At 42.3% G+C, this 23,555-nt stretch overlaps 1 protein-coding gene across 1 annotated transcript; it reads right to left on the bottom strand.

The window, feature by feature from the left end:
- Positions 1-1,994: 1,994 nt before the first annotated feature.
- Positions 1,995-21,164, bottom strand: DLL4 (delta like canonical Notch ligand 4). The gene is made up of 11 exons (XM_063117708.1): positions 20,755-21,164; positions 20,360-20,623; positions 19,718-19,775; positions 17,576-17,845; positions 14,252-14,312; positions 13,948-14,078; positions 11,595-11,764; positions 8,947-9,166; positions 6,336-7,041; positions 4,142-4,250; positions 1,995-3,697 (listed from the first exon to the last, which is right to left on the bottom strand). Exons 1-11 carry the CDS (start codon positions 20,806-20,808, stop codon positions 3,692-3,694), a joined length of 2,049 nt encoding a protein of 682 aa, XP_062973778.1. The 5' UTR covers positions 20,809-21,164; the 3' UTR covers positions 1,995-3,691.
- Between the last annotated feature and the right edge of the window lie 2,391 nt (positions 21,165-23,555).

A 23,555-nucleotide genomic window follows, 5' to 3' on the forward strand; every position in this document is an offset into this window, starting at 1 on the left:
AAGAATTAAAGAGGGAAGCACACAGTTTTTTTTAAAGGTAAACAAAATGGCATATTATTAAAAGCAAGAACAAACTAAGACTTTGTCATTACGAATGTTGTCAATGACATGATAAAATTCTGGGTTTGTAATTTCAGATTTTGAAAGTTATTTTGTTTTAGAAAAGACATGCTCCACAATCCACATACCAACGGAGTAGTTGGATTTAAATTGTTTTAGTTCCACTAGATTCATGAGCTTAAATCCACATATTGGTAATATTGATAGCATTTAGCATTTGTCTTACTAAAAACATGCTTTAAAATAGAATACAGTAACAGTCTTCGCAAAGCATTCTTATACTGGAAAACTTCCAAATTGAAGGGTTTTTTTTGTTTTGTTTTTTACAAGTGATGGGTTGACAGTGCCTTTGCCACTCATAATCCACATAGGGATTGGTCTAAACTTTACACTGATTGCTCCTATTCTGAACAGGCTAAAGGCTGGCCCAGAAACTGTGTTGTGAAACCAGCAATGGCAACAGAAACTCCTGGGTAATTTTCCCTATTACTTCTGCCAAGACACTACTATGTTGGGAGAAGCAGCAGTCTGGACACACTTTCAGATAAAAGCTGAACATACTGATTTAATGCTGAAAACAATTCTATAAATTACTAGCTGTACCAGGCGTAACATACGCCGTTGTAGCATATCTTAAAAGTTTATTAATTAAATATCATCGCAGGGGCGCAGGCTGCTTGGAGGCCACTGATACAGCGCCGTCTGGCAGACCTGGGGGTAGGGAGGTTAGGGGGAGGGGGAGCAGGTGTCCCCCTTTCCCCGGGGTTCCTGTCAGCCTTGGGCCTCCCGCCCAGCTCGCATGAGATTACGCCAGGGCCTGGGCTCGCAGCAGGCAAGCGGCCTCCCACCCAGCCACCAAGGGTCCCGGCCATGCCTCGCTCATGCTCCGGACCGTGGTGCTGCCCCCTTCATGGGTGGGTGGGAGCAAAGAGGCAGAAAGGGGGGTAGGATTACCTTGGAAAGCCCGGAGGAGTTGGGTGAGGGGCTTAGCAACCTGTATCAGCTGAAGCCTTTACGGAAACATACCGAAGCGTTTTATATAGAGAGATGGAATCTTATTTGCAGTTTCAAACTAGTAGGCCTTGTTAACATTATCTTGCACAAGTTTTACTCTACTACTTTGTAACCAGGTTAAAAGTGTTTTGAAATTGACAGTAATGCGGATACATCATGAGCTCCGATTAGAATACAGAACAGTAAGAAGTTAGCAAGGGAACTTTTTAGCTTGCTAACAAAGTATAAAATTGAGGTGCATTTATTAATCTTGAAAATGGCCAACATTTAAAAATTTGATTACTTTCTGTTGCCTTTTCTACCAAAAACAGCACATACGGGACAGGATTTTATTCCTATTGTAAGGAAGTGTTTTTCTTAAAGTCCAGGTTAGAACTTAAAATTTATATCAAATTTGTCCACTGAAAAACTACACTGAATTAATTTATCAAAACACCAATCTGAACTTTCTACAGATTATGCTCAGCAACAAACTGTTTGCATTCTCTTCCCCTCCTTATTGTTTTATTATGGTTTTATTAGAATGTAAGCCTATGCGACAGGGTCTCGCTATTTACTGTTTTACTCTGTACAGCACCATGTACACTGATGGTGCTATATAAATAAATAATAATAATAATAATAATAATAATAATAATAATAATAATAATAATAATCTCAAGGGCTACCAGACTGCTTAATTTCTACAACTAAGGTTTTGTAAACTTCGCAAGATGAATCCAAAGTCATGAACAAGAAACCACACTAAATTTTGTAGTAGCAGGAAGGTATTTTCATTATTTGGAAAAAAAATAAAATTCAAACTTTGTCGTCACATAAAAACATTACATAAGTAATAAACATATTTACACTTCTGTTTTTGATTATAAATATACATTATATACAAAATAATGTTACAAAACATAGAAAGTTCAGTGCTTCTGATTTTCTTTTTAAATTATTGAAATACTAGGCTTCAAAATAAACTACAAACAGATACTAGCATAAACCATATTATTGATTTCTGAAGGTTGTCTTCATAATGGTCTTGAATGGTCAGACCAAAAGGTCAGTAGTGAACATTCCAAGCAATACATTGCTTGAACAATTCAAGGCTGTAGGTGGACTAATCCAATGCTGGGATTTACAAGGTCAGGAACATTGCTCTTCCACCACAGAAAGCACAATCCCAGCTTCCTTGAATGAAGATTTGCTTCCTCTCTCTGCTTCCGCCATATTCTCTTTCCCACAGTACTTGTTTATCACTACAAACATCACAGCACTTCCTATCTGAAATGTCTATTATTATTGCTGTAAATGTATAAGATAGTCTCTGTGCACTGAGTTTTCCAGTTCAGAACAGCTCCTTTGGATTCAAAACGTAAGGTTACTCCTTTCCTTGTAGCAGTGTGAAGGAATGAACAAGTAGGACAAACCAAGAGAATTAAGGGTTTCCCCACATTATATCTCTCAAGAAGGCCCTTCATAGCTTAGTCTTTATTAGACATTTGGAAAGGGATTGAACTGTAGATAATGGTGGTTGTTCTGTAGCAAGGAATAAAAAGGCAGGGCTCATAAACCCTTTCCTAGCTGTAAAAAACAACAGTTTAGACTTCAACAGTTTAGACTTGCAGTTGAAATGGTGGCACCAGACTCAGATATCTAACACAAAATCCAAGTCTTTCCTAATGCATATTGAAGGAGAAGAAACACTTCTTTTCATAGTGACTAGTAGTGCAAAAGGCATGAAAATAGTTGATTGATTTTAAACGCACTTGTAAGGCTTTCAGTGAGCACTGGGATTAAACTTTCTCATAGTAAGCAGGATGCAGGATTATCCTTCTCTTCAGTTTAAGTCCATAGATGTCCCTGTGGTTCAGGAATAAGAACAAATCCCAATTTACTGCTCAATTCATCAAAGCATCATCCTATGAGATGAAATGCCAACTCAGTATCCGTCTTCCCTTACATTGTCTGTGAGCAATATATGGAAGGGGGAAAGGGATGTAAAATAGAGGAGCAGCAGGAGGGTATTGATAGCCACTCCTGGCCAATACTGTTTTGAGTACTGCTGGGGTGGGTGGGAGAGGCAGGTATGTCTTGATTTGGGCTCTCTAGATTCTCAGACACGCTTTAGGCACTTTCAAATCCAGGAAAAAAATGGTGACTTCATTTTTTTTGTATCCATTATCTGCATAGAAAAATATGTTCCTCCACTCATTCTTCTCACAGTATTGCTGGTATACTCTGTGAAAATGGCTGAGTGCCTTTTGCACCAACTGGCACTTCCCAAGACTGAAGTTCTGGAAAGTCACACAAGTCCACGAGCAACTGGCAGCAACGTAATTTCAAAGGCTAGAAAGAGACATTATTTCAGTTTCTCCCCTCCCTATAGTCAGTTACATTCCTCCTATTAAATTTCAAAATAAGGGAACAGGGGAAAAAGGTCTATTGCACCCTTTAAATTCACAGTCTGTCCAGTTCACCCACTTCCATCCTCTCCTCCTCCTGAGAGCAGCAAATTGCATATAATAAAAAAATACAAGTCCAATCCAATTCTGAATTGTAAACAATGTAGCAGGAATGTCCACCTTGTGGAATCTCCAAAACTGAGGTGCAAACAGAATAGCCTTCTTCTTTATACCTATTGACAAACAAATTGGGAGAAAAAGGAATCAGAAACAGGCATAGTGTTTTGTTCAATGTAAATTATAAAATAAATTTACTTCACTGATTTCTCTATTTTCCTAAGTTTTGTTTGCTGGGGTTATCTGAAGCAGCACTACAGAGTTTCATTTTCTACCACCACTACTTATTTTAGTCACAACAGATGTATGCAAATGATGTTGAAAGCCTAACATTGCACTGTTTACCCCCCTCCCCAGATTTTCATTACAAAAGATGTCATATTTCTATACATTAATCACTGCAAAGGTAACATGTACCTAATTTCAGTACCACCAACAGAAAAAAAAACCCTAAGACACACCCGCGATTCTAAGACGCACCCCATTTTTAGAGATGTTTATATGGGGAAGAAAGTGCGTCTTAGAATCGAAGAAATAGGGTATGTAGGCAATGCACATACCTCTGTAGCTATAACACACTCATTTCGTTCCTCTGTTATCACGAAGACAGACTGGTACATTGAATCCCTTGGAGAGCATATTGCTGATATTCTACACTCTGGCTTTTCACTATAGAAAAAACAGATAAAATACATGGTAAAACTCTAAGCAAAGTATTAAATGTGTTAAACTATGAGGAAAGGATCTTATGCAGTAGCTGCGGTTGAAGGAAGAGAGTATAGTGTGAAAGACTGTAGATGTTTAATAGTACCAGTTCCCAACACATTCTAGCTTGACACTATACGATGACCAAGCCATGAAACCCAGGCTGGAGCTATACATGTACAGGGTAGCTTGACTCCCAATAGCATTCATTATATTATATTGGACAAAGTAAAAACCAGCTGCATTCTGTGACACACTTGAGGGGGACCAAAACTACCCCTACCCTCAAAACATTAGGGTCACCAAGAACAGGGAACACTTTTAGCCTGCCAGTCAGACAGTTTCCCTGCCACATATTATTATTATTATTATTATTATTATTATTATTATTATTATTATTATTATTAATTTATTTATTTAAAGAGCCCCCTTGTTTACAAACACCATCACATGGTGAGCATTTCATTAGTTACTAATATATATCATAGAAACCATATTATTCCCATTTTAGAAAGGGGCAGATAAAGGATGATTCCAAATGGAAGACTTCTAGAACTACAGCTATTCTATCTCCCCCCCCCTTAATAGATTTTCTGCAGTAAGAAAACAGAAGTGTGGGGAAACATGAGAGGTTTATGAGTGTACGATGATGCCAGGACCCCCCATAAAATTCTGTGATGAGGCACAGTGATGGTGTGACAAAAAACTCATCTGGAAGCACCCAAGATTGAAAAAGGGATAAATATTTTCCCAACGCCACTCTTAGTCCTTGGTTTAATAGGCACCTGAACATAGTAGATGCCCACAATTTTGCACATCTTTCAAATATTTTATTCAAAAGCTAGTTAGGAATTGTTCTTCTACACTTTGTTCTTCCCTCTCCATTTTCTCCCACATGTGACTCACAAGTCCACTTAAATCAGGATGAGTAATTCAAGTGTCATTGACCTGAGGAAATGTGTTTTTGTGAAGTTAATGTATTTGACAGGGACAAATGCTGATGACAGCCCTTACTCTAACTGTGGCACTGCTTTGGTTCGTGGAACTGGTGGGTCCTGATGTACAACTGCATTATGACTGAACCTAAGGTGGGCCATGACAGGGCCATCACCACCATTTCCTTTTATTTTCAGAAGTTTTATTTTAAGAGGAGAAAGAGAGAGAAGGATAAAGACCGAGGGGGTGGGGAGAGAATGAGAAACACCAAGGGTGTATGATATCTAGGATAAAAACATTAGAGGTGGATATCACGTAGGGTGACCATATGAAAAGGAGGACAGGGCTCCTGTATCTTTAACAGTTGCACAGAAAAGGGAATTTCAGCAGGTTTCATATATACGAATTTCATTAGTATATATGGAAAACTTAGTGAAATTTCCTCTTCACCACAACAATTAAAGCTGCAGGAGCTATACTAGAATGACCAGATTTAAAAGAGGGCAGGGCACCTGCAGCTTTAACTGTGATGAAGAGGAAATTTCACCAGGTTCTCCATATATACAAATGACACCTGCTGAAATTTCATTTTCAATACAACTGTTAAAGATACAGGAGCCCTGTCCTCCTTTTCATAGGGTCACCCTATATCATGTCACAGGCTGGGGTTAAAAATGGGTCCCAAATTTGAATAAGACTACTGACAATAACAAATAAATGACCACTAAACAATGGCCACCTGTGTTTCTTCTTTTGTCACCTGATATTTAACTATTCTTACCTATCTACAACCAATAGGTTATTCTGAGCTGATTATTTTGTTTTGTTTAATATGTTATGCTCAAAATAAATGAATTCTTATTCTAATTAGGAAGGGGAAACACATCCAGAACTTGACTGACTGCCAGCTCTTCTCTGTTACTCATGAGAGAAGTGTACTGTACAACGAAGTAAAAAATGGCAAAGCTAGAAATTTTCCATTCATTTCTCATACTCTTAAGAATCAAACTCTTTTTAATATGCTCCCTGCTCAAGTTCTTTACATTCATACTTAAGCTTCCTATTACTTCCACCTTTGCAAGGAAATTAGGCTTATTAAGCAAATGTTCATACCTGCGTAACCAAAAGGGTGATTTCTCTCCTATACACTTTTCACTTTTATGGTATTTATCTTCCTGAGCCCCTCTACTCGTCAGCTCCTTCACCAGGTTATAATCCAGTGTGTGATTCTTAAATTTGTAGTTTGATTTCTCCAGCACACAGTCTACTTCAAGGTCTTTGTTTTTATTGGTGTTTTTAAGTTGAGAAGCTGGGATGAGATTTTCCTTCTGGAAGTCAGATAGGTTGTTCATGGTTTCTGAATTCTGTTCTGGGTGCCTTTGCATCTGCCGGATAACTATAGCTATCATGCAGCACAATATGAGAAGAGCCACTAGCCCAACTCCCATGGATATAGCCACCCATGGAACTGGTTTAGGAAGGTCTGGAAGAGTTACCGGAAATTCACAATGGCTGCCCATGAAGCCAGGGGGACAGTGGCAAGCAAAACTGTTAGTATAAAGTCCAACGTAGCATGTTCCCCCATTCTGGCAAGGCCCAGAGGCACATGCATCTTTAGGTCTCATATCACAGTTTCTGCCAGTGAAGCCTGGCAAGCAAGTACATCTGTAATCATGTGCAGCCAAAACGTCATGACAAGATCCTCCATTGGAACATGGATTTCTGGAACACTTGCTGATGTTTATCTCACATTTCTGACCGGAGAAGCCAGGACGGCAGCGACACACATGGTTCTGGCCCGTAACAAAGCACTGTCCACCTGCAGAGAACAACACATTAAAAGCTCAATTATTTAGTGCCCGTTGTGTGTTGCACTGAACATAGAAGGGATAGTTTCTATCCAAGGAACTTCCAATATATTAGTATAACCAATAGGAAAAAACTAGAATCTGATACAGAATAATCAAGCATAGACATGGGATACATATTTTGTACTACATGCTAGCAATTTATGTGAGGTGCCAGGGGAAAATACTGTGGAAAAAGTGGAAGAATTTAAGGAAGATCTTTGAAGCCTTGTTGGTTTGATGCACTGGGACAGAAGGAGACTATTCCAGAAATAGGGAGTAACAACACAGAAGGCACAGAGATGGGGGTATATACAGGGCCAGCCTTAGCGGCGCAGAGCTGAGGGGGGTGCCCAGCTGACCTGAAAGGGACGCCAAAGCTGTTCTCCATGGGGAGGCACCAAAGGCACTCCTCACCTAGGATGCAATTTATCTTACACTTGGCCCTGGGTATGTAGAGGAGAAAGGGGGTCCAGTAACAAATGAGGTTTCATGGAGAAGCAAGATGGGAAATGAGGAAAAAATACAGTAAGTAGCAGAAATTAGTTTGGAACTAACACTCCGAACTTTCAAAACTATGGTCCATTTGCTCCCCAATCGCATGCCAGCTTCAGCATTCAATCCATTGTTTGATCCTTGTTAGTAAACCAGAGTTCCCCATTACAGACATAACATGGAACTCTGGTTTAAGCGAATCAGAATTGAAGCACTGAAGCTGGGCATGTGAGGAGAGGAAAGTATGGGTAATGTGGGAGGATTTTGTGGGCTAAACATTGGTTCCCGGCTATCTAATCAATGGTTCAGCAAGCCATGCTAGTTACTTCTGAAAAGGCCCAGGGAGCTGGAAATTTTAGGTGTAATTACTACAAACTAGAAATTGGCCCAGAACACAACACAAAAAATCAGTGCAGAGGCTTAAGAAAATGGGATACGTCAACATAGCACTCATGGTTAATGATTTCACTAAGGGCCAAACTACATGTACTGCTAAATGTACCGCTTTAAGTTGTGTGAATCTCTTTAGAAATGCAAACCACAACTGCAGAGGGGTGTGTGTGTGGTCCTGAGGAATCACCTGCCACCCCACAAACTACAATTTGCATTGAAAGGGAAGCTCCCATTGCCACCAAAGAGGGAGGATTTTTGTTGGGACCACAGCGGGGGTGGGGGTTAAATACCCCCTCCCTGCCCCCAAGAAGTTCAAGACTAATCAGGTCTCCTGCATCCTATGACCTGTGAGGAAGCAAAGTTGGAAAGCACCTTGCAGTCCAACCCATTTGCTTGGTGTAGGGAATCCAAAGCTAGAGCATCCTCAACAAAGTTTTCTGCTTGAAAACCTCCAGTGAGGGAGAATCCATCGCACCTCTAGGTAATTGGTTCTAGGAAAAGGCAAACAGATTTATGTACTATCATTTTTGGTTTTATTTAAGTAGAAATTATCTCAGATGCATTATAACCTTGTAATTTACAATACTACTCCATGAAGTCAATGGTTATGCTGAAATAGAATTGTGTACTTTTTACTGCACCTTGATTCCTCTGTCCTTGAATTGTCTACTACAGTCTAATGAAATGATCATTTGCAAGCCACTCCCCCACCCTCATTCATGGGTTGAAAAGCAGCTTGGGAAAGATTACTTTGAAAACTCACTGCAAGGAACGGGCTTTTTTTCTCCACTTTGCATGGGCTGATTTTGTTTTTTTTAATGTGGAGAAAAAACATGGAGCCAGTCTGAACGTCTGAGCTCAGCAGAAAATGCATAGTATACATTACAATAGAAGGAAACTGAAAGAACAAGAGAGAAATCCAGAATAAGATTAAAGTTGCTTTTATTATTATCCTGAAAAGGAGAACTCCTTCCGGTGAATGGACTTACCATTAGCACAGGGGTTGTTGGTACATCTGTCTTCTTTTTTTTCACAGTTGGATCCTGTAAAGCCCATAGGGCAAAGGCAAGCATATCTGGGTCCGTTTTCCCTTTCCAGACATGTGCCACCATTAAAACATGGAGAGTCAACACAAGTCAAGACACTGTGCTCGCAGTTAACACCATCGTATCCTGGGGGACATGTGCATTTGTAGTCTTTCCCTAAATCCTGCAGAAGAAAACAAAAACAAGAAAGACATTTCAAATTTAGCACCATAAAACTGCTTTTGCTTTCAGGCAAATTTTTATTTATTTATTTATTACATTTATATACCGCACCATAGCCGAAGCTCTCTGGGCAGTTTACAAAAATCTTCTTTTCTATTTTCTGGGGGACATGAATTCAGTAACTTAAAATACAAGTAAACCGCACAACTAGCTGGTTAAAACTGATGTAATGATGAAGAGGTTCATCAGGTGAGTGTTTTATTGCATGCTCTGCTACTGCCCACTCACGGATGTGCATGCGTCCTTTAGACGATGACATCCGCCTTTCGTGCTCCTCCCGCTTGTTTTTCCATAGCAAAATAGATCCCTTTTAATCTGACTTTAAAAAACAAACAAACAAAAAACAAAAAACCGAGAATGTGCTGCAATCTCCTGCTGTGTGTAGGAAAAGGGGCACGATAAAAACAGCCTCTGAATGGGCCATGTGGTCATTGTTTACTTTCTCTTTCCCCTCCAGGAAGAATGAGGAAGTGTGGAGAAGCAACAGTAAGAAAACGTGATTTCCCTATGTGTGATGATGCTCTATAGCAGTTAATGAAAGATGCTGTAGATTCATCAAGGAGTATGTACTCAGATGTTGCTTGTTTTGCCTTCTCCTTTGTTACAATTTCTGTTACGAGCAAATGTCTTTATAACCAAATTAGAGCTACTCATTATATCATAGTGAAACCTCTGCTCTGAATATAATTATTAAAAGATCTTGTATGAGAAAAAAATAAATATATACCATAAAACTAAGTGAGAATATATGAAAGAGGAAAATGCCCCATGTATTCAATGTAAGCTTGACCAGCTACTGTTAAATCATATTTAATTACTACCGGATATCCTAAGGAACCGGGGCCTGTCTTCATGGCGCCACTTTGCCATTCCTTACCCCTGAAACCTTGCAGTATCTCTGCTGCAAGGTGGGGGCAGGAAATCCTCACACCAGGATGGAGTGCAGGGTTTCCCTGCACTCATCCAGGTACTGGAGCTCCTACCTTCTTCCTGGCTTCCAGCAACCAATCATCAGTTGCTATCTACCCTGGACTGCCCCCGGCTCGAAGCCACAGCGAGGTCACACAGCGGAAAAGCTGTGATGACATCCTCTGGGGAAAAAAAAGTTGTGTAAGTCCCCAACTTTTTTATTCCCCCATGGAAAAAACCAGGGTGGCTGCGAATCGGTGGCTGTGTTGTATAACCAACGCAGCACTGATTCAGTCACTGTGGGGCTTTGAACACGTATAGACAGTCCCCAGCACTAAGGGGATAATGCAAATTATTTGGATACTCAGAATAACAACTGTCTTCCCAAACAGAAACTATTAGAACTAATGACTTCCTCAAGTGTAAGAACTTCCATATTCCCTTGGTCATTACAAAGAAATACAGGATAGCCATGGCATTTTCTTCAGAATGATTTGTCCCTCTTTTCCCCTAATGACACGAGAGGAATGGTTAACTTTCTGTGGAACTGCACATACACTAGGGATGTCAGAGGAATCTGTTTGGGGGGTAGAATTTGGTGTACTTTTGCCAGCTCGGTCCCTTGGACACTATCTCACTCATTCATGAGATAGCTTTCGTCTTGCAACAGAGCGGGCCAGCTTGCGTTTTTTTTGGTATTCTTTATTTGTGCAAATAGCACAAACAGACCATTTATGCCTGCAATTTTGCCCAAATTGCGCTATTTACAGTCACAATTTTGTGCAAATCACAATTTCTGTAAATATTTTCACCCGCTATTTTACACAAATTATGACTTGCAATTTTTTTAAAAAAAAGCCGGCAAAGTTCCCAAGTTCTGGGACTGACCTACTGTTTGACTCACTGCTGAAGTTAGGGCACAATGGGGATCCATTGGGCCCTAAAAGGGTCAGATTTCCCTGCAACGGTCATCCTTAACATACACACATTAGTAAGATGAAGTTGGTATGGCTTGAAGTACTACTGGTGGAGCTACTGTGTAGATCAAAGAAGGTGTATGACACAAGAGAGAGAGAGATGCATAATATAGTATTATCTTGCGGGCTGGGGCCAGAGCCATAATGGGACCTGTGTGTGTATACCAGCCCCCATGAGAACTCCAAGGTCCCTTTATGCCATATCAGGGGTGCCATCTTTGCACCAGCTGTATTTGCACTACTTTTAAAATGCTATCAGAGTGACTCAATGTTTTTTCTTATTCTCCAGTGGCCGGGAAGAGTCTCCAAGATGGAATCCACTATCAGCCTAACCTATCAGACAAGGTTGTAAAGTACAAAGCAGGATAACCTCACACATGCTGCTCTGAGCCCCTTGGAGGATATAAATATGATAAAGTATTTTAGAAAGCTACTAGGTTTCTCTTTTCACAACTTAACTTCCAGCTTATATTTAGTCCTTACCATGCAACTGCCTCCATTCTTGCAGGGGTTACTGTCACATTCACTGATATTCCGTTCACAATCAATGCCAGTAAAACCCTCTTTGCAGGAGCATGTGTAACTTCCCTGGCCAGTATTCATACAAGTGGCTCCATTTTTGCAGGGTTTGTGATGAGTGCAGTAGTTCAGATCTGCAAGGACATACAGGCATAAGAGAAGAGAGGAACCTCCAGTCAATGGGATATTTATGTTTTAACAAATCATAATAACACAAAAGATGAAGCACTAGAAACAGCAAAACATAATGACTTTGATCAAAACATCTTTAATTTATTGTCAATAGAAACAATGAGAATTGCTTAACGGCTTAGCAGAATGAGACTTCAGGACCAGGAAAACTATTCAGCATGTTTGAAATAAACAAACATGTCTAAGGATGTGTAAGGTCACAACTTTGGTTAGTTCTCTGCAGCACAGATCTCAAACTTTGCCACAATGCGCAAGTTTAAAGTCTTTTTAAAAGCACAGAGACAGCTTAGCTGATGGCCCTCACTTTTGTCCTAGATCCAATGCATTCTATCATTAAACATATACATATAATACATTTAATATATACATATAATACATTCAATGATAGAAGGCTAAACAGCATTTCACCTGCTAATGAAATTTAAATAAAAACTGGAGTCAATAGAAGCTCATATACCCTGTAATAACTGTCCATGTATTCTCAGGGAAGCTGGTGGCTGCAAAGCCCACCATAAAAACGATTTATCACTGAATTCTGAAGGGCCTGACTCAGGCTTAACAAATCATTAATTGTATTAATAAGTTAAGAGCCAATACTATCCTTTGTAGATGCCCAAACCTATTAACAATAATTGGATTTAAAAGTGCATTTATCAACTTGAAAAAGATACTAGTAAGTCTGTATAGCATAGCATACATCTCAGTAAAATCAATATGTATGAGTTAGCAAACACCTTGATACTATCAACATAACAGATTTTGAGTGTCATCAGACGAGGGGGGGAAATCATGTTTCCCTACCATCACTTTGCCCCCTGCATCTGTCCCACAACAGCGACAAACAGCTTCCTCTTTCTTCACATGGAAGAAAGAAGAAGCAAGCAACAACAACATGGCCCATTCAGTGGGCATTTATATCGTGCTGCTTCTCCTGCACACAGCAGGAAATGGTGGCACATTTCATTACAGCAAAAGAAATCAGATTTTCCGGGTATTTTTTTGTGATGGGAAAATGAGCAGACGGAGGGGAGACATGCAGGAGGGTGAAGGCATTATGAAAAGGACCCATGAAAATCTGTGAGTGCTGAGTAACGAGCATGCTATAAAACATTCGTCTGATGACGCTCTTTGTCTGAACTTGGGGCAGCATCCAATGGACTGCTGTGCCCCCACCAATTCCGTTGTGCAAGCAAGACCCACCCTCTGCACAACAGAGATTACCACTTCCGGGAGAAACTGGAAACAAGCTTTTCCATTTGTGTCTGGAATGAGGCAAGTTGGCGGAGCTCACATAAGGGAGCTCCCCTGACCTGTTCCAATTTGGAAACAAGTGTTTTTGCTTGTTTCAGAGCTTCCTATATGAAACATTAGATCTCCACTGTACAAGCAGTGGGTCCTGGTTGCACAATGGAATCACAGGGAGGGGCTGATGGCCCCATTGGATACTGCCCTTGATGTGTTCCAGGTATACCCAAGGACAGTTCAAAAAGGCTACTCTTTAGGACACATAATGTTGTTCAATCAAATGTTGTCTCCAACAATTTTTTTTATTTTACAAAATGTACCTACAGAAACTAAATCAGAAGACTGATGTGGCACGTGTCATACCACACACTAAGCCAAATGTTTAGCTCAAAATGCTTAATCACTGTGGTTTAGCTTGTCATCTGAACAAGGTCATTCTCTTTGTGCTATTTCTGTGTGAAAAATCACTCCCTTTGGCTGTTTTTTGTACCACAGGAAAATATACACAGCCAGTGTCAAGGAATAAAGTGACATCTTGTAAGTGGGGTGTGGGGGCTGCAGTAGGGAGGGGAAATCCATTCTGAAGGATGTTGTTCCATTGGGGTGGAGGAGACACTAGTTGAATATGACACAAAATATTTAGAAACCCTTTGGAAACGTACACTACTAATACAGAAAATAATTTAAGAGAAACTTTGAAATTTGGTTACAAATGTAACATTCGTTCAAGATAATAGGATTTAAACTCTATGGGTTAGACTTCTTGATAGTAACGAACAATATTAAATTTCTACAATTAGACCTCTCCTTCCCAGTAATTTATAAAGAAAAAAACTCACATTAAAATTAAAGCACACTTGGCAGAACTCGATCAACTAACCTTGATCACAGAACAGGCCTCCCCAACCTTCATCACATAGGCACTTCCCTGGTTTTGTACAGGTCCCATGGCGACAACCCACATGAGGGATGCATTCATTACAATAACGGCCCCTCCAACCACTACGGCAGCTGGAAATAAATTAATTGAAATGTTTAAGCAACTGTTAACAAGACTCCAGGCGTACTGAAATCAAAGAGAATTTTACAGTTGATAACAACTGAAATGGGGAAAATGAAAGGGGAAGAGAAGTGGGACTTACATATTGTTGTTTGCACTGAAATCTAATAGAGTGACTACTTACATGCACTCTCCTGGATTTCTGCAAAATCCACTTTTCTCTGAACACCCAGCTAGACAGATGGCTGCAAAAAAAAGGTCCAAGTTCAAACCTTTGTTCAAAAATGATTGGAATGCATTTCAAAACATTTATGATCACATCATTCCTTCAGTCACTGCCCTTCCTTTAACTAGCTCAAGACAACATATATTTGTCTCATTTTATCTTCACAACAATCCTAACAGGCAGTGACTGGCTTACGCTAGGCAGAGAGTGAATGGGCCAGAGGACTACTTGTATTTTGTTCTAAAAGGAAAAACACACACAATTCTGTTCAAAAGAAAGAACAGACACAACTTTTAGCAATGGTATAGCTCTCAACTAAACCAGCTTTAAAATGCCACTTTTGTAAATACACTAGTTTGTTCTTTCAAACCAGCTGCCCTTAGTATTTGGAAGTGTTTAGAAATGTAATGTAGATAAAGTCTTATTAGACCTGAAAATAACTTTCTTTTCAGCTCTTATGTAATGTGGTTTGTTAAATCAATGATTAGGGATGCAGTCACCATCTGCAGCAGGACAATCAGAAGTGGGTGCAAATGGGGAAACAAATAATGTGGAGCACAGAAGCAGGAAATGGTGTAATTATAACTGAAGCAGGTGAGAGAAGGAGCAAAGGTATCATTGACATGGGGCTTATATTACCACCCAACTTATTTTGTATGTAGAGAATGGGGTGGGAAGAAGTGTGGCTCCCCGTCCATTTATTTCCATCTCCCTCTATACAGATAAATAGAGTGGCATTTCATCTATTGACTTGCTTGGAAGATTTGGGAAGGATCTGCAGCCACTATGAATGATAGCACCTTTGGCTACAACTAAAGTTAATTTTAGAACCATTAAACTTAGAGCCCAGGAAATTGTCAAAGGCCTTGTGAATGTAGGAAATGGTCCTAGAAAAGAAGTGATACAAACTGGTAAGTGATCTTGAACCAAAGTCTGTTGGACCAATTATAAACAGTTTCAAATGACATTTGAGGAACCACAGAATAGTAGAGTTGGAAGGGGCCTATAATTCCTGCTCATTGCAGGAATCTACCTTAAAGCATACCTGACAGATGGCTGTCCACCTCCCTAGGCAATTGGTTCAATTGTCATATTGCTCTAACAGTCAGGAGGTTTTTCCTGATGTCTAGCCGGAATCTGGCTTCCTATAACAATCTTAATATAACTGAGAGGCACTTCAATGGGGGGACATCTACACATGCCATCTGTAGTTAGGCAGGGCTTTCTCTGTGGTGGTGCCCCAGTTGTGAAAAACTCTCCTTAGGGAGTTGTGTGGCGCCTACTTCATTGTCCTTCCAGGCAAAGACCTTTTTAAAAATTATTTTCCTGAGCTTTTTAGATGCAAATTTAATCCTGTTGATTCTTTCATACAGCTGTTGCAGTGTTGTAGCTGGTAGTCCATTGTTTTTTGTATTTACATTTTAATTTTCTTCCTTTTGTAATCCACCTAGGGAATATGATTGAAGTGTGATATAAATGTGCATATAATAATTTTTTTCCTACCTGCTCTGAGTAAAAAATACTTATCTCAAAGAACAAGTACACTGAAAAAATACTGACATGCCAGAATACAAACAATATATGTATGTGCTTTTCCAATTCATGAGAAACTCATTGCCACATTATAAACTGCATTCCCCCCTCCCAAACATGTGTAAAACATTCTATCCAGACTTATAAAACTGCAATGTGCATATGCATCAAACATGTTTGGCCTGTAAAAATGACATGCCAGGTGACTGTAGCTCTCAGCCATGTGTACTTGAACATATGAGCTGTGCCACATTCTGTTCTCACAGTGGCACCAATGGGAAGCCTGCAAGCAGGACTTTGAGTACGATAACACTCTCCCACCATGATCCCCAGCAACTAGTATTGAGAGGTGTACTGACCCAGCCATACTGAATGAGGCAGCAAACACATGACATATGAAGCAGTGCTTTTGTGTTGCACTGGTTAAACCTAACAGTATTTGCTGTAATCAAAAGAGAAAGTGAAGGCACCGCCCATCACTCAGGGTCATACAGTGGAAACAACACAGGGCTGTGGATTGGCTGCAGCTTCTGGGCATGTGTCTGCTGCATGTTTGGAGACAAGTATCTGCCCTTCACTCTTTATGGGTTTACATCTGCAAACTCCAGGAGAATGGAACTTGTAGCCACTTACAAAATAGCTGGTGCTGGAGCAGTGAAGGCCCCAACATTTTGTTGGCTCTATTTCCTTTCCAAAGGTTCTAATATTTTTATTGTGTAACGGAATATACTTGCGGGAAGGAGGAATGAAACTTGTCTCCCTCTCTATAAGGGCTCAATCCTACGAAGGTTTAAAAAGAAAAAGGTCCTACAACTTTGGTGATAAACACCTATTTTCTTTAGTGTTACTAGCTGCTCCTTCTGAGGGAAAGTGCCCATGACCAATGCCTCGGATAACTAACACTGGTGTTTTCTGTCAGGTGGAGCTAAAACTTCTCCCTTTAATCTGCTAGAACCTTGCTAACTTGGGAACGTTGGAAGTTGTAGGCCTTCCCCCCCCCCCCTGTCTAGACCTGCGTAGGATTGCGCCCTTCATTTCTTTCAGAGAAGTATCAACAACGGGTAAAGATGATTTAGAGAGGTGAAAAGTTCAAGAGGCTTTGAGAAGGGCTTTCTTCGGGCTCGCTTCAGATAAGCCGTTCATTGAAGCGAGTTTCCTCATATTATAACCGCCGTCGCGGCCGCCCTTCCCCCTCCTCCGCCCTCAACGCGGCGCCTCTCCTGAAGGGATAGGAATAGAGGCGTTCACACCAAAGGGACGCGCACTACGCTAACATTTCTGGTTCTCCATCGAACATCGAGGGGCAACAACTCTTCACAAGCACGACGCTCTCGCCCCGCATATGGCGATCTCCAAATAAAAGCCGTCGTTTCCTTTTTCCGTGGTTCATACCAATCGCAAGCAAACTCCTTCCAATCCCCTGACCCCGATCTCTGCCCGGCCTTTTAACTCTCGACATAAAGCCTCACGCATGCGCGGTCGCCCCTGGGACCTCGCGCGCGCCGAGCTCGCGACAAGTCACAACAGGTTTGTATTCGTGTGTGTGTGTTTAAAAACGCACACCAACGTACGCGCCCCGAAGTTCGCACAAGCCGTTGGCGGCGTTGCGAATGCCCGCGAGCACCAGGGGGCGCTGTCGCCTTTCCCTGCGCAGTGCAGTTTTCCCTCACGAGGCGTTTCCCGCCTAACGTCTCCTCCTGGCCTCTGTGGGAGTTGGGGAACGGGGCGAGCGAGGGGAAATCCACTCACCCTCGTTACAGTAGTTCCCGGTCCAGCCCGGCATACAAGCGAGTCTGCCGTCAGATTCGCAGATGTAGTGGCCGAAGTGGTCGTCACGACCCTTGCAGAGGCGGGAGCAGTTGTCCCCGTAGTAGTGCTCGTTGCACACCACTCTGTAGGAATAGTTCAGCTTGGCCCACTCGTTGCTCTGCTCGTCCTGGAACCATTCCTCGCCCACGGCCAGCGAGCGCTGGATCGCCATTTCGCTGATGAGCCATTTCTCGGCTAGAGTCTCGGAACCTGCGACGGGGAGAAACACACGTAGACCTCGGGGTTAGTCCTAAGATGGAGCCTCTCCTTCCCCTAGATACCGTTGGAGAAGGCGCCGCCGCCGCCGCCGCCTCGCCCGTCTCTTCCCTCACACAGGAACAGAAATCCTTCTCCACAGCAGACAGTGACCTCCCACCACATACAAAGCCCCGGATGAAGTCTTTGGTATGTATGACAGACTCAACCATGGAATCTGGAAGGTGTGAAGGAATCACAAGGAAAATGCCTCTGTACATGTGCAAGGTGCAACTCACCATTGAGTAGCCACAGCTGTGAAACCCTTAAGAAAAAGAGTGGGGCTTCCAAGCTGGAGTCCAAACACCACATTTTTTAGAAATTAAACACTTGTGAAATCCAAGACTCTTGTTGCACTGCCAACCATACCCACACCACCCAGGAAATGCCACTATCCTACATAATTCTCTAGTTCTCAATTCCATGTAAGTTTGCTTTCCAGGCATCCCCTTGCCACACCATTTCCTAAAGCATCATCATACATTTCTACAATACATTTACATTTTCTACAGTGGCTTCTGCATTTTCAGAGGTTGCTTGCTACTTTGTGTGTGTGTGGCAGGGCATCTGTTTAACAGCTTCAAAACCCACAGAAATTCAACAGGGAGATGCTTCACCTGCTGAATTTCTACCTATTGTAGTTGCTAAACTCATAGGGGGCCCACCAGAATCAGGTGGTAACCTTGCTCACAAGTCACCCCTTGACTACTTATTTGACAAGCACACTAGGCACCTAACTTTCTATCCATGCAGTGCTACAGTGAAATTGTCACATAGCATCATGCCAACTTGTACTAATGTACCCAGTGCTACCACATACCAGGTCCTTATTAAGACCATTCTCACATTACACTCCGGCTGATACTTCCTCTCCAGTGTCAACCTAATGAGCAATGGCATCTAACATCAATCTTCCAATCCCCAACATGCAAGCCCAGTGTCTTCATTTAAAAAAAGAAGCAAGTTGTGCTTATTCCAACTGGCTAGCATATACTTAATTCAGAATAGTGAAAAATCTGAAACAAATCGTAAGAAATCCTGGTGATTTCCAAGTAAAGAGGATTAACTAGGCCATCAATGTCAATTGTGACAATGTGTAACCAATGTCATTAAATTGCAGAAGAATACTGCATTATACAACTGAAGTAGTGTGCCAAATAATGTTAATTAAAACATTACTCAGCCAGGAGTATATGTGGAAGTACTTGGGGTATGTGGGACACAGCCATTAGGTTGCAGTGATGGGAAGGAGGCTCACGATATACTAATGTAAAAACACTGGTTTCTGTTGACTTGAGTATCCATTATTGTTAACCATGGCCCTGAGAGGCTTTGCAGAAAACCTTTCAAAGTAAGAGCTCTGCTGCTGTTGAAATATCCTTTTCCTTTATGTCAGAAAAACATCCCAAAGCCATTATTCCTTTTCCAAAGGGCGGAATTTGAAAAAGGTGTAAAATACAGGAAAAGGCAGTCAGGACTTTTTGGCAGCCTTGTAGTTTTCTCACCAAAGAGCTCCTTTCTTTCCCACGCCAAAAATAAACGGGAGGAAACGCAATTGTGTGGAGATTAAGTCGGGGACAAAATCAAAGCAAAACTGATCGAGATGTAGGGAACAGCTCTTGATTGCAAGCTAAAGCAAGCACCCAAAAGATATTCGAAAGAGCTACGTGCAGTCAGGTTTGTTTATTTAGCCCAGGTGACAGCTATTTTATAATGAGGCCGACAGACTTAACTATTTTGGGTTAAAACTAATTTTTAAACATAAAGCAAGCAAGTTTTGAAAAGCTGTCGCCCCCTAGCGACGATGGTGCCACATGCCATATTCACCTGCTGGATGGTAGCCTTCGGGAGCGTGCCAGGCTTGGATGATCAATGAGAAAGTTCCCTGTGAAGGAAAAGAAGGAGTGAGTGGAAGGTACAGAAATTAAGGCAAGCTGAAGCTGTCGTGAAAAGTGATCGGAAAGCGGGTGCCGGCCTCATAGTTTAAAACAATGGGTGAAACCAGAAAACCTCTACCTGGTAGAGCTGGTAGATATACATTTCAATTAATCTAATTGCAGATAGCATTACTTTGTCCGAGTCAATGAAATGGAGCTTCCTCAGTCAGGACTGCTTTCATCTCCAGGGAAAACGTTTCTCTTATCTCAGTGTGTAGGAGGGAATTCTCATTCTCTCTCTCTCTTTCCACTTACTCTCACTCACTTTTTCCTCCACCCGAAGACGAGTTTTGCTGAGTGCAAGTTTCTGAGTTGACCTACGTGTACAGTTTCCCTTGACTTAAGCAACCCTTGCATTTCTAAATGCTTTTGCAATGGCCTCGTTCGCCAGTCGCTGGTTTTGTTTTGGGTTTTTGTTTTTTTACCCGACGCGAAGTTATGGAAATAAACGCTCAAAGGCGTTGTTTATGGTACAGCTGAGCGGTGCTTTAACCTCCCCTCCCCTCCGCAGGCTGTGAAGGTGAGCGCTCACCGGCCAGGTGAAGTTAAACGGGAGCTTGATGGGGCTGCCGAAGCCCTCCGTCTCCTTGATGGCGAAAGAGTCGATGCCCAGCACTGGCGTGGTGATGCGCCCGAAGGTACAGGTGCCCGGGGAGATGACGGCCTGAAAATGCTTCAGGCAAACCCGAAAGAAGGTCCTGCAGCCCGCCCCGCAGGGCTCTCCGCTCGCCAGGGAGCCCCGGCCATTGACAAACTCGCGCAGCTCCAATTGGAAGACGCCGGAGCCGGAGACCCTCTGCACAAAGAGGAGACACACACACAAACACAAAAGAGCCAAATCAGAGCTTACCCCGGTCTGTTCCCTGGAGGGGCCAAGCCTCCCGGGAACCCCCACTTCTTGGCAGGCGTCGTCGTCGTGGCCATTACCTGCAGCAGAAGCGTGAAGACAAACGTCAAGCCAAAGAGGCGCCCAGCTGCCATCCTCGGGTTAGCTTTGCTCAAGGCTTCTCCGCGCTCCTCCTGGGGTCGGCTTGGAAGTCGCTCGGCTAGTACTCCTCAGGTGGCCGAAAGATGCGCTTCTGCCTTGAGCTCCAAACGCGCGCTTGGCTCTTCCCTTCCGAATACTCCCCAATCTGGATCGGAAGGGATAATCCAGGCAAGCGGCGAGGGCGGGGGCGGGGGAACACTTTAAACCATCCAAGTCGGGGGATTAATCCTGTCGTCGGCGAGGAAACTTCTCGCGAAGGTCGCCTTAGTAAACTCCAGAGACGCGCGAGAGGAGAGACGCGCCGGGGTGTGCGTTTCGCGCGGCGCGGGCTCCTCCTCCAACCAGGCTAGCGGCGCTCATCCAGTAAGTGGAAAACTTGCTTCGCTTCGAGCTGTTTATATAGCTGCCTCCTGTCCTTGCAAGCTCATTATATAAACTGCCAGTCAGACTCAGGAGATCCCTCCCCTTCCCCCCCCCCATCTTTCTGGAAGAGGAACCAAATGTTGCAGAGATCTCAGATCCAGAATTAATGCCCCTGCTGCTGCAGCAGCAGCATCTACACTGACCACCAAGGAGCCGAGCTGATTATTAACAAGCCAAGCATCTGTTGAGATATTTACAGCGCTCACGACGGAGCGATTCCCCCTGAAACCCAGGCGCTCTTGAGAAGAGGGAAGGAAGACTTAACCAGGCTCAAAGATGAAAAAGATGTCATTTTAAAAACCTGACTCTGTCATTCTCATCCAGTTACGAAAAGGAGAGCCATCTGAAGTTTTCTAAAGATTTCTGGGCCAAAGCACTATAGGTTATATATGTGGGTGTATGTGTACACATGGATAATAGCAGGTAGAAACGAGAAATGAAGTTGGTTCTTGAGAAACCGAAAGACCTGTTCGCTTGCGGATTCCCCCTCCTGTCTGAATATTTACACGCTGCCTGTTGGGCAGGTCACTCCGATTAACACGCCTTAAATGTGAGGCACACGTGCGGAAAGACCCTCCTTTTCTTAATCTTTGTTGTGGGCATTTCTGACTCCCAATTAGAGCAGCCAAACATTTCAGAGTGGGAACAAGGAGGGGCAAATAATGGATTGACGTTTGTTCTGTCTCCTCTCCAGATGGAGTTTTGTGAATTCAACCAAGTTGATGTTTTTCCAGTGCTTGTAAATCATTCTGTGCAGTATTTGGCAAGGAGATGAATTGTGAGATTCATTTTGTTTCAAAAACCCAGCACCACCAAATAACCACTCACACATTCCCTGACAAGATAAACTCACCTCTTAGGTGAGGGGGTGGAGGAGAGGCAGTGGAAGTCTGAGGAAAGAAATACAGATGTGGCCCTATGACTCGGTTTTTTTGAGACCAAAGAGCACACCATGGGAGCGATTCTTTCAGACAGACAGCACAATTCTTCTCAGAATGAATGGAACAGGATCTCCACCTTTATCACTCCCTCTAACTTGTGCAAAACAGTCCTTCGAGGCTCAGATTGTATCCTGGATGTAGGCTGGTGTGCCAGTAAGCCCCTTGGCCTTGATTGCAATGTGTGCTTATTGTTGGGTCGCGTGTCCCTCATTAAAGCCAAGCACAGAGAAGGCCTTTCATGTGGCTTTTTATTTCAGCTTGTTAAAAAGGGGGGGGGGGAGAGCGAGCAAGCAGGGAGAAGATAAACCTTCAGCTGTATGATAATGAGGTCTTGCCACCTTTATGCCAGCCCCTGTCCAAAAGGTTTATGCTGCCCTTCACCTGTAAGAAGAAGTGAAATAATCAGTCGGTGTGTTATTTTTGCAAACACTCTGGTCATGAGTGTAACTTTTTTTTTTTAGTGTATGTAACTTATTCCCAAAAAGGCTTTAGAGAATATTCCATTTCATTTTGATCTGGAATAAACCCAGGCACACACATACAGGTGTGGATTTCTGCCTAAACCAGACGGATTTCCATCAACTTGCTTTCAAAAGAGACTTTTGTGTGGAATGATCACGACTGCATTGCAAAATGCTAGAAATGTTACTTTCGATATGGTCTACCAACAGGGATGGGTAAAAATTGTGTATGCCAGATGGCTGCTGGCGGGAGGGAAGGGGGAATTACTTGCCTCAAAATGGATGAAAACTTCTGCTGATCTTATTTGTCTCTAGAAAGTTTTCTTTTTTAAAGCCCCATAGTGTCTATGAATTGCTCAGCATTGGTCGATTTAATAGTAAAGGGCAAAATCATAATGCACCACTCTTTACCTTGCCAGAGTGGGTTCACATGTGTTCTCTTTCAGTTTTTGAACCTGTAGGGATTGAGGACTTCAATGATCCCTTCCCCCATCCATTGGCACTGCACACTTATAGCTGCTACACTTGTGGCTCCCCTTTTCTCATCGTGATACCTACTAGAAAGTGTTTTTTTTTTAAAAAAAAAAACTTCTAAAAAGTCACTCCTGTAGTTTTGTTTTATCTTTGGCTTAACCCCTTGCCCAAAGTAACATTACTGATGTGTAATCGAGCAAAGACTTCAAGAAAAAGAAAAAAAGATGGGCTTAAGATGGCGAAAAATGCCACACATTTGCTCTGATACTACTTTTAGGGAAAGCATTCGCCCTCCTCTAAGAAAGCAACCCTGGCGTGCCCAGGAAACAGCTGCCAAGGACATTTCCTTGCAAGTAAGAGTTGTCCCATTGATTTCTGTGAAGTTTACTTCCAAGTTAGGGCGCAAGCGGTGGCAGTCTGCCTTGGGTGAAATGGGCCTGG

This window comes from Elgaria multicarinata, chromosome 2 (assembly GCF_023053635.1).
Source record: "Elgaria multicarinata webbii isolate HBS135686 ecotype San Diego chromosome 2, rElgMul1.1.pri, whole genome shotgun sequence".
NCBI classification, from domain to species: Eukaryota; Metazoa; Chordata; class Lepidosauria; order Squamata; family Anguidae; genus Elgaria; species Elgaria multicarinata.

Excerpts from the sequence above, each read along its gene's own strand:
- DLL4 (XM_063117708.1), bottom strand. The coding sequence starts at position 20,808 with ATGGCAGCTGGGCGCCTCTTTGGCTTGACGTTTGTCTTCACGCTTCTG. Across the intron at positions 11,765-13,947 it reads AGGCCTGTTCTGTGATCAAG|ATCTGAACTACTGCACTCAT; the intron begins GTTAGTTGATCG and ends ATGTCCTTGCAG. Across the intron at positions 7,042-8,946 it reads CAACAACCCCTGTGCTAATG|GTGGACAGTGCTTTGTTACG; the intron begins GTAAGTCCATTC and ends TGTTCTCTGCAG.